Raw genomic sequence first — 14,565 nt, forward strand, 5'->3', positions numbered from 1 at the left:
ATCATCATTCAAAATGTGGCATTTACCTCATTAAATATTTGCATAAAATATTTTTTTCTTCTAATCTAACTGTTCTTCCACTTTTTGCTGAGGAAGATAGGAGAATACTGGCATGGTGTGATGGATTAAAATTAGAGATAATTCCTTCAGTGTCCTCAAATTTCTCCTTGAAAATGAACAATGCCTTTAATATGGCTCATAAATACCCTCAAAATCTGACTCTACTTATGTCTCCCTTCTCATCACCAACTACTCCCTCCCAGAGATTTCTGTGGTCGATACTAGGCTTTGAATTCTTAGAACATTTTACAATTCTCCTCTCTCTGGGTCGTTATATATGCTGCTCTCTCTTCCTAGCACAATCTTCCCCTGACAAGTTCTTTAGGGCACTTCTTTAGGTTTCCACTTCAATATTGCTTTGTCTAGGAGATTTTCTTTTAGGTCTCATCCATTTTCCTTCGCCAACTTCCTACTCTAGGCCAGCTGTCATTGTTCTTTGCTTCAAGTACTATAGTTTTTTTTGACCAGTCCATGTTCATCCATTTTGACTACTTTCCTGTCTGACTTCCACAGAGTGGTCAGTCATCTTTTTAAAGTTCACATGTACTTACATCACTATCGATCTGAGCTTTCTTAGCCCACTACATGCTTACCATATTTCAATGGCTTCCTAGTGCTCAAAGAATAAAACTCAAATCTCTAATATGCCCCAAATTTCTGCCTCATCTTACAGTAGTTTACGTTCATTCTCTCTTCCTCAACCTTTCTTTAAATCTTGGAATGTGTCTTCTCCTTTCCAATTTAGGATTTGTATGCAATCCATTTCCTTCCAATTCCTGAGTCCACGACATTCCTTCACCTACAAGTCTATAATTACTACTTATTGACATCTCAACTCCTGTTTTTTTCAAATTTGCTTTAATATCCCCCACTGCTGCTGTTGTGTGCTTTGTTATAAGTGCTCATAAAGCACTTTTTTTTCTGTTCTTTTCTTTTCCTTTCTTCGATATCACATAAGTTTGTAATTATAATCTGTTTCTTATGATCATCTGATTAATTTCTATCTACTACGTATATTATAAGATCTCTGAGGGTAGGAACCATGTGTATTTTGTTCAATGTTATTATTTCTAGTGCAGTTATGTATTCAATAAATATTCATTGACAGGATGAGGAAAGGAACTAATGCCACTTGAATATAGCAGCCATTTTATCTCATTTGTAAACATTTTCAATGTTTCTCTTATGAATTAAACACTTTAGAGAGACCATGTGTTCCCTATTAACTGCTCTATTTTATACTCTACATAGCACTGTGCCTATATATATATTTTTTAATTAATTAATTTATTTTTTTGGCTGTGTTGGGTCTTTGTTGCGGCGAGCGGGGGCTACTCTTCATTGCGGTGTGCAGGCTTCTCTTTGCAGTGGCTTCTCTTGTTGCAGAGCACGGGCTCTAGGCACACGGGCTCAGTAGTTGCAGCACACGGGCTCAGTAGTTGCAGCACGAAGGCTCAGTAGCTGTGACTCACGGGCTTAGTTGCTCTGCGGCATGTGGGATCGTCCTGGACCAGGGCTCAAACCCGTGTCCCCTGCACTGGCAGGCAGATTCTTAACCACTGCGCCACCAGGGAAGCCCTGTGCCTATATTTTTTTAAATTGTTAAATAAATTAGTGGACAAAGATGCTGGATGAATTAGTAAAATTTAAGGAAAAATAACTTTAATTTTCCTGCTTCATCTTTTTCATCCTACCCTGAACTGAAATTCACTGCTCACAGAACATTCTGAGAACTCTGGTAAAAAGACAAGTAAAATATAGCATCAGTGAGATAGAAATACGCTTCACAAACAATTCTGTAAGGGGCCCTGTTCATCCTGGACATCAGGAACTTGACTCTTAAGTGTGAGAATATCCCTCTACATGACTATCATTGAAGGAGCTATTTTGTTTATGAAGATGATTAGAAGATGATATAAAGAATAACAATCCACATTTGGTCATTAGAACCATATAGCTTTAACCTTCACATATATATTCAAGGCATTATTATCTAAACTAACATTCAAATTTCATAGAAATTCATTCCCCACCTTGCAACTAGAGTGATATTTCCCTAGAATATTTTAAAATCAAAAACTGCTGAAGATCTCTTAACCAATGAGGGTAGAGAAATTAACTCGTGACATTTTGTTTTGCTTAGTATCTACTTTCTCTTCCTCATATCTTTATTTACTTTTAGGCAATTATTTATTCCCACTTCTCTTGTTTTGAAAATATGGTAAATGTGTGCTATTCTTCCAAACACAGAAACAGAGGCTTTTCATCTCATCACATGGGGGCAGCCAGAAGTCAGGCAATTAGGATTGCTTCTTTCCTTCCTCTGTATAAACTCCTTGAAAACAAAAACTACATTTAAAAAAAATCTTTGCATGACCAACACCTGGCATAAGCCTATTAAATAAGAATATCACAACTACTTTCTTAAGCATGTTTTCTGTACCTAGCACTTTACAAAGTCCTTTCTCTTGTATATAAAGTAAGTATCAGATCCCTAGGGAAGTTGGCCTCAGAGAGCTTAGGTAACTTGCCCAAATTCAAGCAACAGCTGATAAAAGGTGCAGCAAGGATTTAAACCTTAGGACACTATTAAGTTATTTTTCCTCAAAAAAAAAGTTTACATTAACTATTAACAAAATAAAAGTAATGTACTATATGTTGTACTTGAACCAAAATTTCTCATAGAGAGAATGCAATGAAAGAACAGAATCTATAATAACTCTTTGTATGGAAAAATTTGTTTTAAATTTTAAACAGTGGATTTAAAATGAACTGTTAGAACTTGAGTCCTTTGTTGTTGGAAGACTTGCTTCACTCTGCTCTGTGAGCAAATGTCAAAAACTATACATAACCTTGAACACGTGAAGGAGAAATTAAATTCCATGTGGATTCAGAGAAAGCCTATGAAAGCTGAAATGAAGGATTGTCAGAGTCACTCTTTCAATAGTGAAAGAGGCAAAATCTATTATCTTTGAGGTAATATTTTAGTAGTGCCAAAAAAAGACAGGGAAGGTTATCTTCAAGTAAAGTCAGATCTTACACTGAACAATAAATCTAAATTAAAATAGAGAACAACTTTAGCAATTAAGTGATGCTCTCTGCATGTAGGTTTACTTTATACTTCTAGTTTTCACATAGTTTTCTTTTTCCTTTTCTTTCTTCGAAAGCAAGACCAATAATTCCTCTTAAACTACTGTACTTATTGATTAAAAATCTTTTCTCAAAATTCCTGAATCCAAACTTGTATGGTTTATATAAGAATAATGGCAATGTTCCTCAACATTAGGTAATTTTAATTCTCTTGAATAATGAAATGTTAACTAGAACTGCTCACTCATCATTTCCTTGGCCATTGTGATAACACTGTTTCCATTTTTCATAGTATATAAAAATGGATTTCTGGATTATAAATTATGCTTTTTCTCTGTTTTTGTATATCAGAAGGTAGACCGTTTATCTTTTAGAGTTCTTTATAAAGTCTACTCTATTTTTATTCTTCAGTATAAAACCATTTGAGAAATTTATTTTGACTATAAAGTGTACAAAATTTTTGCACTGTCATTTGTTACAAGATTAATGCACATTAGTCAGCAAAGTATCAAATTTTTACTTTAACAGGAAAACTGAAAAGATTATTTTCTTCATTCAAGTATATTTGAATTTTTTAAAAAGTCAAAATATGTATATGTATGTTATTCTTATTTTGGATTTGATATATTAAATTTGAGTAATACTAGAAATTGAAAATGACTTACGATATCTAAGAGAAAAATAACAACTTGTTCCAGAGGTTAATAAAAATACCTTACGAATATTTGCCCCTTCTCTTTTCTATATATACAAATATAAATTGAGTTTCTATGTTTATGGGAATTACATATTAAAATACATGAATCCTTAAAAATTAATATAAATGTAGCATTAAATCATGCAAAGTTTAATAATCAATGTTGATACACTTCCATTTTAAATAAATACCAAGGTATCCTATATTGGTAACATATCTGTTTAGAAAATTTGTAAATAATTATCTTTGGTAAAATTTTTGATAAATTGTATAAGATACTGCATTTCCCACTCAAAATCAATATTCACATTTAGACTCTATGGTCTGTTCCAGACACATTGACCTTTCCATGGTATTTACCTCTAAAACTCATGACTAGTGAATCCCAGTGTGTTTAAGTCTTAGTCCATCACCTTGAGATGAAGGCCAAATGTCATGCTTCTTCTGAATGATAACTCACTTGACCTACAGGAGTCAACCTATTCTCAAGTAATATTATGTGTTTGAACTACTATTGGGATTTTGATATTTCTGTCTGGATTAAATGAAAGATATATAAAATGTATTTTCTGACTATGAGAGTGTAACTATTTTCCAGAAGATCGAAGTAGATAATTGACTGAAAACCTCTTATTCGATATGAAGACATGAGGCAGCAATGAGAGTGTGCCTGTCAGATCTCCAACTATAGGAAGTATGCTTGACCAAGGTTCCAGTTGCTGTGCTCTGAAGTATATTTCTGTGTTTATATGAAGGTCATGTTCCTAGGGACTGCTTTCAGATAGTGATTAAGAAAAGTGGAGATGCTAAGGTAGGTCCCTTCCTGGGAAACACAGGATATATCTCTGACATCGGACTATGGTTTGACTCCCCAATCATCATGCAGAAACTTACTGAAATGACATATCAGTCACTCAAATGACACAGTAGGCTAGGATGTTTACATATGAGCTTCTCTCCCTGTTCTTCACTTGGGGTCAGAATGCATGTGCTTTAAAGTTCTCCTAGCCTTACCCTGCTTTCTCCTCATTTCTCTCCCATAGGTATTTCCCCTAATAAAATACTTGCTTGTTAAATCTCATCTTGATGTCTAATTATCAGAGGATGAACATGAACTAATACAGCACCTTAGGGGATTAAATTCAAAAGGATTATTAGTATTTTGAAAGATATAAATTAAATACAAAATATTCAACATTTAGAAAAAAATTTCTAGGAAAATAAAGATGAAAAACTTTAAAAGATATTAATATAGAATTGTAATATATATTAAAATAAGTATTAATATATATTGATATATTAAAATGAAGATGAATAAATTGAATAGACTTAATATGTATTAATTTATGTGGAGACAAAAAAGAAAGCCTTGTGATAGTTAAGCATTATTAAATATTATAACAATGTAGAAGAGTCTGCCATATGGATGTATTAAACCAGTATGAGAAACTGGAATTAATATTCTTTCAATTCGGCAACTTCATGGCTACTATCACTTTATCTGTTCCATATTAATGGCAGATATTACCAGGTATGCAGATTTCTCTTTCCCAATAAGCAAAACCCTTATCAAGATACCTGCTCATTATTAATAGGAGAGTATTATTTGTCACACCTGTCTTAAGTAAGAAGTTTAGCTCAGTTTCAATTAAAGGGTAGCAAAATATGTCACCCCACCCCCAAAATAAGCTGCTTTGGTATATGGATTATTTTGAGCAGTAGGTACTTAGAAAACAGCAAATGCAGGGAGAGGCTTTCTCTGAGTTCCCTTATCTACCTAAAGACAAATCCTCCAAAAGGAACTTAGTCATCATGGATTCTCTTTCCAGGAGTTTCATCAACCAGTAAAGACTGACTCTTTTCACAGGAGAGGAGACTAGAAGTGGATAGCACAGCCAGGCAAACTTTCTCCCAAACTATCATACTTTCCATCTATTCCAGGGACCAATTCATCTTTCTTAAAATTATTATTTACTCTCTTCCAAGAGGCCTACATCCTTCCTCCCCATTTCCCATTAAGATGGTATTTAATCCTGTATTCTGAAGCCACCTATTTGTGTTACTCATCACCCTGTGTATCTCTCATGTATACATGAGAGATACATGTTAATAAACTTGTTTGTCTTTCTCTCATTAATCTGTCTTTTATGACAGGGATCTCAGTTAATAAATCTGAAGGGTACAAGAAAAGTTATTTTTCCTCCCCTACATTTACACTACTTGAAATGAGTAAATGCTAAAATTGATGAAGGCTCAGAGAAAAATGCATATAAAATAATTTAGAAGAGTAAATGTACCAATAATAACCTAAGCATGAGGAATGATTTCCCAATATTCATAGCTATCCAAAGATCGAAGGGGTGAGTTTCTCACAACTGTAAGGTTTTTAAAAGAGCATAGTCAACTTTGTGGCAAGGACATTGGAGAAATCACGTATTAAGTTATTAGGCTGAATAAATGGTCTTTATGGTCTGTTTCATCCATTACATGGTATGACTTTGAGAACAGAATTTTATGAGTAAGATTACCTATTTTTCTCTACTTCCAATGAAAATCAAATTGTGAAAAATGGTTTAAATTAAGATATAAGATTGAATATGGATAGAGAGAAACTTCTTAATTGCCTGAATGGTAATAACTCAAAATTTATGATTATTTGTATAAGGTAGGGTCTAATACTTGGACTTATTCATCACAAAAAAAAGAAGTGAAGCCAGCTGGAGATGATTTTTAAGAAGGAAGTGTTGCTTTGACAACCAAAGATAAAGAAATGCCATTAATTCTTTAAGAAATTATTTCAAGGAAAGGGAGGAGAGGGAGAATAAAGAGGGATGATTTGGGGCATGCAGACTCTAAGACACTTAAATTATTGATATGTCTATCTTTGTCAAAAAGAGAAACTGAAAGAATCAAATAAAACAAGAATGATGCAGGAAAATGGAAATTTGTTACACTTTTGAAAATTCTGATTGTATGCATGCTTCCACACAACATGATTGCTTAGTTACAATTATAAAAATAAATATACAGTCTGAACAGTTACATACTTTTCAAAAGTTTTAAGAAGAACTCAGTGTTTTCTGGAAAAAGTAGATGTTCATCTAATGACAAATAGATGATGTCTTGATCCTCCATTTAACCAAATTCAATGACTCAAAGAAAGATTGGTTTGAAAACTTCATGAAATTAACAGAATGAGTCTGTTTTAAGTATTACAACTGCTTGAGGGACCAAAGAGAATCTAGTGCATACTTAAGAATAACTGTAAATCTGGCCATTATAAAAGTAAACATATATCGGTATGGGGCAAATTGCATTCTCATTTTTAGATTCCTCCCACCCTTAAAAAATATTTGAAGTCAGACCATCCAGAAACAACTTCAGTTCACAGGATTTGAGGAAAGACAAAATCAAAATTTTTTCCAACACATAAAAATTATCTCATATTATAAATTATAAACAAGAAAATAATGTGAGAAATTTCTCTTCTAATTCTGATAAGTTAAATTATTTCAATAATACAGTGTGGTCTATAAAATCCTTGAATAATTTTGAAGAATCTTCCTTATTTTTTTTTCAAAGAACCATTAGCAGAAAGTAAGGAACTTTTAAATTAAGAATAGGAAACAGAGGCATAACATAAGTATGTGAAAGAAGGGTTTGACTTTTTGTTATATTTCCACTTTTACATTAATCAGCTAACCTACTAAGTATATGTCATCAAAAATAAAGCTACCATATGATACTACAATCCCACTCCTAGGCATATATCCAGAGAAAACCATAATTCAAAAAGATACAGGCACTCCAATGTTCATAGCAGCACTATTTACAATAGCCAAGACATGGAAGCAACCTAAGTGTCCATCAACAGATGAATGGATAAAGAAGATGTGGTATACGTATATACAATGGGATATTTCTCAGCCATAAAAAAAGAATGAAATAATGCCATTTGCAGCAAAATGGAGGGACCTAGAGATTATCATATTAAGTGAAGTAAGCCAGACAGAGAAAGACAAATATCCTATGATATCACTTATATGTGAAATCTAAAAAAAATGATACAAATGAACTTATATACAGAGCAGAAACAGACCCACAGACATAGAAAATAAACTTATGGTTACCAAAGATGAAAAGGGTGGGGAGGGATAAATTAGGAGTTTGGGATTAACATATACACACTACTATATGTAAAATAGATAGCCAACAAGAATCTACAGAATAGCACAGGGACTATACTCAATATTTTGTAATAACCCATAAAGGAAAAGAATCTGAAAAAGAATGTATACATTTACATATATACACATATATACATATATATTATATAACTGAATCACTTTGCTGTACACCTGAAACTAACACAATTAAAATCAACTATACTTCAATAAAAAATTAAAAAAAATAACATAGCTTAAAAACAAACAAAAAATTTAGCTGTCAATCTAATAGGTTTTTCCTTTAGTAAATATTAAACTGTTTACTATGATGTTTATGAATTTCTTATTGCTATTTTTACTTCCATAATTTTAGAAAACATAATTGTTCTACTCCAGCGACCAAGTTATTACCAGTAGTTCAACATGTAAATGTTTTTAATTCCATAAAAAGAATAATGAATTTTGTTTCCCTGTCTAGGTAAAACCAGTACATTGGAAAAAGTTTCATCAAATAGTAAATGCCATCTCTCAAGTTTTTTTGATGATCTCCACAAAGCTAGTCTACAGCTCATGACTCTCATTTACACTCTGCCATAATGGTTTCTTTTTCATTTTCTTTTTGCTTTACTTTAGTGATGAAGACAATTACACTTAGGAAAATGGAGAAAGTAGTTAATTGTAACCAAATAGTAAAGCAACAATAGTAAATTATAATTTAACTTTAGCTTGAAGTCCAGTTTGGTTTGGAATATATATTATTAATACTTGATAAGCTTAAATAATTTAGAATAATTTAAAACACCCAAAAATGTTCATATGAGATTTGCTTTGAATTTTAAAAAAGTATTCTTTTACAATTTTAAGAAGAATGTAATCTATTTCACCAATACATATTTAAAAATAAAAATGTTTCTATACTATTACATCATTGGTTCATGTACCCAACATTATATATTCTTAATAGAAACTAAGCGATTTTAAAATGACTTACTGCAATTAAAGTCTATAATTTGTCTAAAATTACATGTTAAATGTGCTAGTTCTCCACAAACACCATTTCCCCTTTTTCCTCAATAATAGAAGTGGAACTAGGACATAGCTGCCTAGCCAGGAGAAGTATTTCTCCACTCTTTTGTGGCTATGTATAAACATTTGCATGGATTTTCAAGATGGGATGGGAGCTGATGTGAAGTTTGCAACTCCTACCTCCCTTGATTTAGGAAATCCCTAGATGTGGATTTCTGCCCCTGCTCCCTTTCTATGGACTGAGATGGCAATAGTTGGTATTATTTTGAAACAGAATGTTACAGATGGAAGACCATAACTTGGCCTGGGTGCCTGAATGACCACATGGAGAAAACTGTAAGAAGAAGAGCTACTGCCAGCCTAAAACACTCACTTCAGACTCTCACATGAGCCAAAAACACATGTATTTTTATCACCGAACTTTAGGGGATTCTTTTTACAGCAGCCCTATCTACCCTAACTAATCTTATTATCCTGAGGTTTAAAGATTTCATGACTGACCATTCTAAAAATAACTGGGCAAGGGGAGGGAGGTCAGGTTCAAAATTCTAAAACAAATGAGTATTTTATCTTTAGGACTCTCTTTAATACTTAGTTATTTGTTGAAAACTAATTTTTTCCTAAGGAATTCAAAAGTCAATATTGGAATGAAGACATTCCTAAGATGTAAAAACCAAACATACCTCAACTTGCAATGCTAGCTATCTTGCATTACTGCTTTCTATTTGTAAACTATAAGCATCCTCCTCCCCACACCGTACAAAGATCGGAAATCTTGCATTATCCTTTTGTGAGTCCCTGAAATTTGATCACGTGAAGTTGAAGTTTTTCCACCAGGAGCAGTTCTATAGCGGAGATAAAATTTTATCTCTAGCTTCTTAGGCTTTTTAGGCTGAGCCCAAGTATTAAGCTAACATAAAACAGATTAACAAGAGAAAGCATACACATTCATATAAGTTTCATGTGGCATGGGAGTCCTCATAAAGAAATGAAGACTCAAAGAAATGGTGAAACCTACATACATTTATATTAGGATGAACAAAGAGAGGCAATAGTGGAAACGTAACTAAACTATGTGATGAGGCTAAAGGAAGATATAAATTATTTTATTAAGGTCTGTTTGTATAGAATTATCTTGAGTTTCACTCCCCGTTAAAGAATGTTTCTTTAACGGGGAGTGAAACATCTACTGTTTTTTTAAAGTGCTTTCAGCTCAAAATAAACCTATGCCAAAGTGACATATCTTCGGGTGGCATATTCTGCCATTCTTTAATTCCAACACAAGTCATCATCCTGAAAATCAAGCATTGATAAGATTGTTTAGCGTCTCTGGAAGTTTTATGCATTCAACTGAGGCAGTAAATGAATTTGAAAGAAAAATAAGAGAGGGAAGGGGACGTATGAGGTTAACAACCTTTCTCCCTTCCTCCCTTTCTTCCTTCTTTCTTCTCCTTCTCTTCCTCCTCCTCCTCCTCTTACTTCTTGTTTCTCTCTCTCTTTCTTTTACAGAGGGAAACTGTGTTGCCTTTCACAGCAATTTGAAACACTGCAGGCATTTTGACAAAGATACTGGTTGAACACATAAAAAGAAAATACCAAACATGAACAAAAATATTCTTCACAAATACTGTTTTTAAAATGACAAACTGGGGCTTCCCTGGTGGCGCAGTGATTGAGAGTCCGTCTGCCGATGCAGGGGACACAGGTTCGTGCCCCGGTCTGGGAATATCCCACATGTCGCGAGGCGGCTGGGCCCGTGAGCCATGGCCGCTGAGCCTGCATGTCTGGAGCCTGTGCTCCGCAACGGGAGAGGCCACAACAGTGAGAGGCCTGCGTACCACAAAAAAAAAAAAAAAAAAATCCAGCAAACTGTATGTCCCACAGCAAAGAATTGGAGTCCACAGATTATCAAGTTAACACAAAAGGAAAGAAAATAGGTAATGGACATAAGGAAGAAAATGACCTTTAACACAGACTGACCAAGAATTCTTATTGTTTTAAATATATTTTACATCTCAATGGTTTACAGATGTGTTGTATAGCATTTTCTTATAATGATATTGCATAATTTAATTTAGTCCTTGAATATTGTCAAGATAGCTTTTTATGAAAGGTGAAACCTTCTTGGTTTAATGTGGTAGACGTTGCCAGATGCATCAGCCAGTTCTTCCCTCAGTATCTTAGTCACTGCTTCAGCTTAAAATTCTTAGGTTGTTCTTTGAAATTATGAGAAGAATAAAATCCAAACTGTAGAATATGATAAAATGTTCTATTATATGAAATCTTCATTTTTCTTGAGCCTCAATTAATATAATTGTTTAACTTCCAATTTTCTTTAGATAGATGGAAGTAAAATATTCTGTTATTCAATACATTCTCCCATATCCCTTATTTATACTTCTGTATATTCTGATTCTTTGGCATGGAGCATTCTTCCACATTTTTGTGGAGTGGCTCAACTCTATTTTTCCTTCAAGAAACAGCTAAAACTTTGCTGATCATGTTCAGACACAGGTAACTGTGTCTCCAACATGCTTCCTCAGTACTCTGAGCTTCTATTATTGTGTTTTTATAGTGTATTATATTTTTCACATAGTTCTTTGTTTCCAACCCATGGCTGTAAGCCTCTGGAGTGTAATGACTGGCTGCCTTTTAATGCTATGTCCAGAACAAGTAAATAGTAAAATACAGTATATAGTGAGCCTCCTTCAAATATTTGTGAGAAAACTATCTCCAACGGGTTCTAACACTAATAAAAGTACATAATGTTTTAACTTAATTGAGATTAAAAACTCATGAAAGAAAATTCTACTATATTTGCAGAAGAGCATTATAAAACATTCTTTCATTTATATCCAATAATGAAGCAACCATGAACATATAGTGATTTTAGTTTCATTATTTTTTCAGTAAATTCTTCACTTTCTAACATATACACACACACTATGGACTCAACTGTGTTCCCTAAAATTCATATTTTGAGGCCCTAACCCTCAATGGGATGGTATTTGGAGATAGGACCCTTGGGATGTAATTAGGTTTACATGAGGGCATAAAAGTGGAGCTCTTATCTTGGGATTAATGCCTTTATAAGAAAAGATACCAGAGAGATTGCTTTCTTTCACTTTCCTTTGTGTCAGGTTATAGCGAGAAGGCAGCAGTCTGCAAGTCAGGAAGAGACCTCTCACCAGAACCCGACCATGCTGAAAGCCTGATCTTGGACTTCCAGCCTCCAGAGCTGTGAGAAAATAAATGTCTGTTGTTTAAACCACCTAGTCCTTGAATTTTGTTATGACAGCCTAACCTAAGATGGTATATATACTATCTTTACAGCTATAATATATATTATACACATAAACATAAACTCTCTCTCTTTCTCTCTCTGTCACTCATTATATAGGAAATATCATTTCAGATACACCTCAAAATTAAATGACATAATGTGTCTGGCAGTAACAAGAAACTAAATGTCTACTTTGTACCATTGAGATCATTAATCAGTTGCAATTTAAACCCCCAAACACAATGTTGTATTTTTCAAACCTAGCTTTAAGTATTTTTAAAGGATCCATTATTCATCAAAGGATTACTAAAACTGATATTTTATACTAAATTGTCATTTTAACCATATTAACTTTTAAAATAAATATAATGTTATGTTAATTTAAAAAAGCTTAAACTAGAATTAGAAGCCTGCTTCACTGGAAAATTCATATCAGATCAACTCTGAGAGACCAAAAGAAAAAAAAAAAACAACAAAATAAAAACCTTCATATGTTACAAAACCTGATAGGAATCAATACCTGTATTCCTCTTGTGTGAAGCGTGGGATTTCTCCAGGATGTAAGACAAGAATTTTCACAGTGGCACTGCTGGACATCACAGGCTCACCATCATCAAAAGCAACAACCACCAACTTAAAAAGTAAAAAAGTATTCAAGTTAAAGATGATTTAAAAGAAGAAAATAAAAGCATCATTTTTCTATGAATGTTTTTAATTATTGGACTGCCTGTTTCCGAAAGGGGGAGCAGTGATCATTTCCTCATTGCCTACCAGGTAGCAGAGACTGTGCTAGGATATTCATAACAATCCCACCAGGTAGATATTATTATTTCCATTTGCCAGGTGAGGAAACTCAAAGAAGTTCAGTTAATAACTCTATGATAAAAAAAAAAAACTACCGGTAAAAGAGGTATATGATACTACATCTCTCCAATTATAAACTCTTTTCTCTTTCACAATCCCACTGGTGCCTACAGTAAAAACATGAAACTTTATAACTGCCAACACCTATTTCAAAAGCATTAAATTCAGTCACATGGATAGGAAAAGCTAATTAGCTTGCTTATAAAAAGAAATTAATTTTTCCAGTGAATTAATTGTCTGCAAGATTATAGGGCAGAAATACTTCACCCTGGAGGATAAAATTGGAAATCTTTATAGTTTAACACACTTTGATATACACTCTCTTAAAAACAATTAAATTATATAAAATGAAGTTCATACTGTAGAATAGAAAATGTTCAAATGATGCAAACTAAAGAAAAGCTTTAGTCTTAAGATGTAATCTCTATATATTATTAGTAAAATAGCTTTTATAATTGATCATTTTCTTTGGTAACCTCTATTATGTCAAGAAGAATTCTAATGTTTATTTTAAGAAATGTTAAGTTTCAAAACTATGTGTTTCTCTAGATTGTATATAATTTTGGAAGCTGCAGGTGACTAATCTAAACTAATTCAATCTAGATCACGTAACCACAACCAAGGGTCATCCTGAGAGCCACAATCTGCCTTTGGGTTAATACTTTACAAACAGAACAAGTATTTCAAATGGAGATGAAATTAAGTGAGACAGAGTGCTCACTGATATTCACAAGGTTAACTGATGATGGTATTTCCCCAATGTACGGTCAAAGGCTTTATTCCCAGGGACAAAATTTTTTCTAAGTAATTATAGAAAATGGAAACAGTCAAACATTTAATAAAATGGATTATTTATGATAATAGTGAAGGGTAGTATTATTTCAAATTTTCTAAAAGTATAACATATCAAGAGTACATAAACTTGAACCAGCAATTGCCTCTAGGTACTTACTTTGAGAAAAAAAAATAGCAAGTGGCAAATAATATCTGCACAAGGAGTTTCACGACAGCAAAGGTGGTTATAACAAAAATTGGAAATGACTAATTATCCAACAACAGGATATTGGACAAAAAACACCACAATAGTATATTATACAATAGAACATCACACAACCATTTAAATAATAGCATTAATAGTATTTAAATTTTAAAGAGAAGTATGAATAATACAATCATACAATCATGCTATTTTAAAATATATATTTGTAAACTTTTATTTGCAGGGAATGTTATCATAAGGATAGAGATTAAAATGGTAAATTTTAATCTCCAAAATGTGAAATATCAAGTGTTTTTTTTTTCCTTTTACTTAACTGTATTTTCTAAGTGTCTATGCAGTAAAAAATGCATTGTTTTGTAATTTTAAAATACTAAAAAGG

The 14,565-nt window shown here is 32.9% G+C and overlaps 1 protein-coding gene across 1 annotated transcript in view; it reads right to left on the reverse strand.

Annotated features, from left to right (window-relative positions):
• Positions 1-14,565, reverse strand: part of PCDH15 (protocadherin related 15) — a 1,039,293-nt gene that overhangs the window by 114,067 nt on the left and 910,661 nt on the right. Inside the window, exon 25 of the mRNA XM_067710150.1 lies at positions 12,843-12,955. Coding sequence (XP_067566251.1) covers positions 12,843-12,955 — 113 coding nt within the window. The remainder of the gene's footprint in view (positions 1-12,842; positions 12,956-14,565) is intronic.

Source organism: Pseudorca crassidens, chromosome 16 (assembly GCF_039906515.1).
Source record: "Pseudorca crassidens isolate mPseCra1 chromosome 16, mPseCra1.hap1, whole genome shotgun sequence".
In the NCBI taxonomy this organism is placed as follows: domain Eukaryota; kingdom Metazoa; phylum Chordata; class Mammalia; order Artiodactyla; family Delphinidae; genus Pseudorca; species Pseudorca crassidens.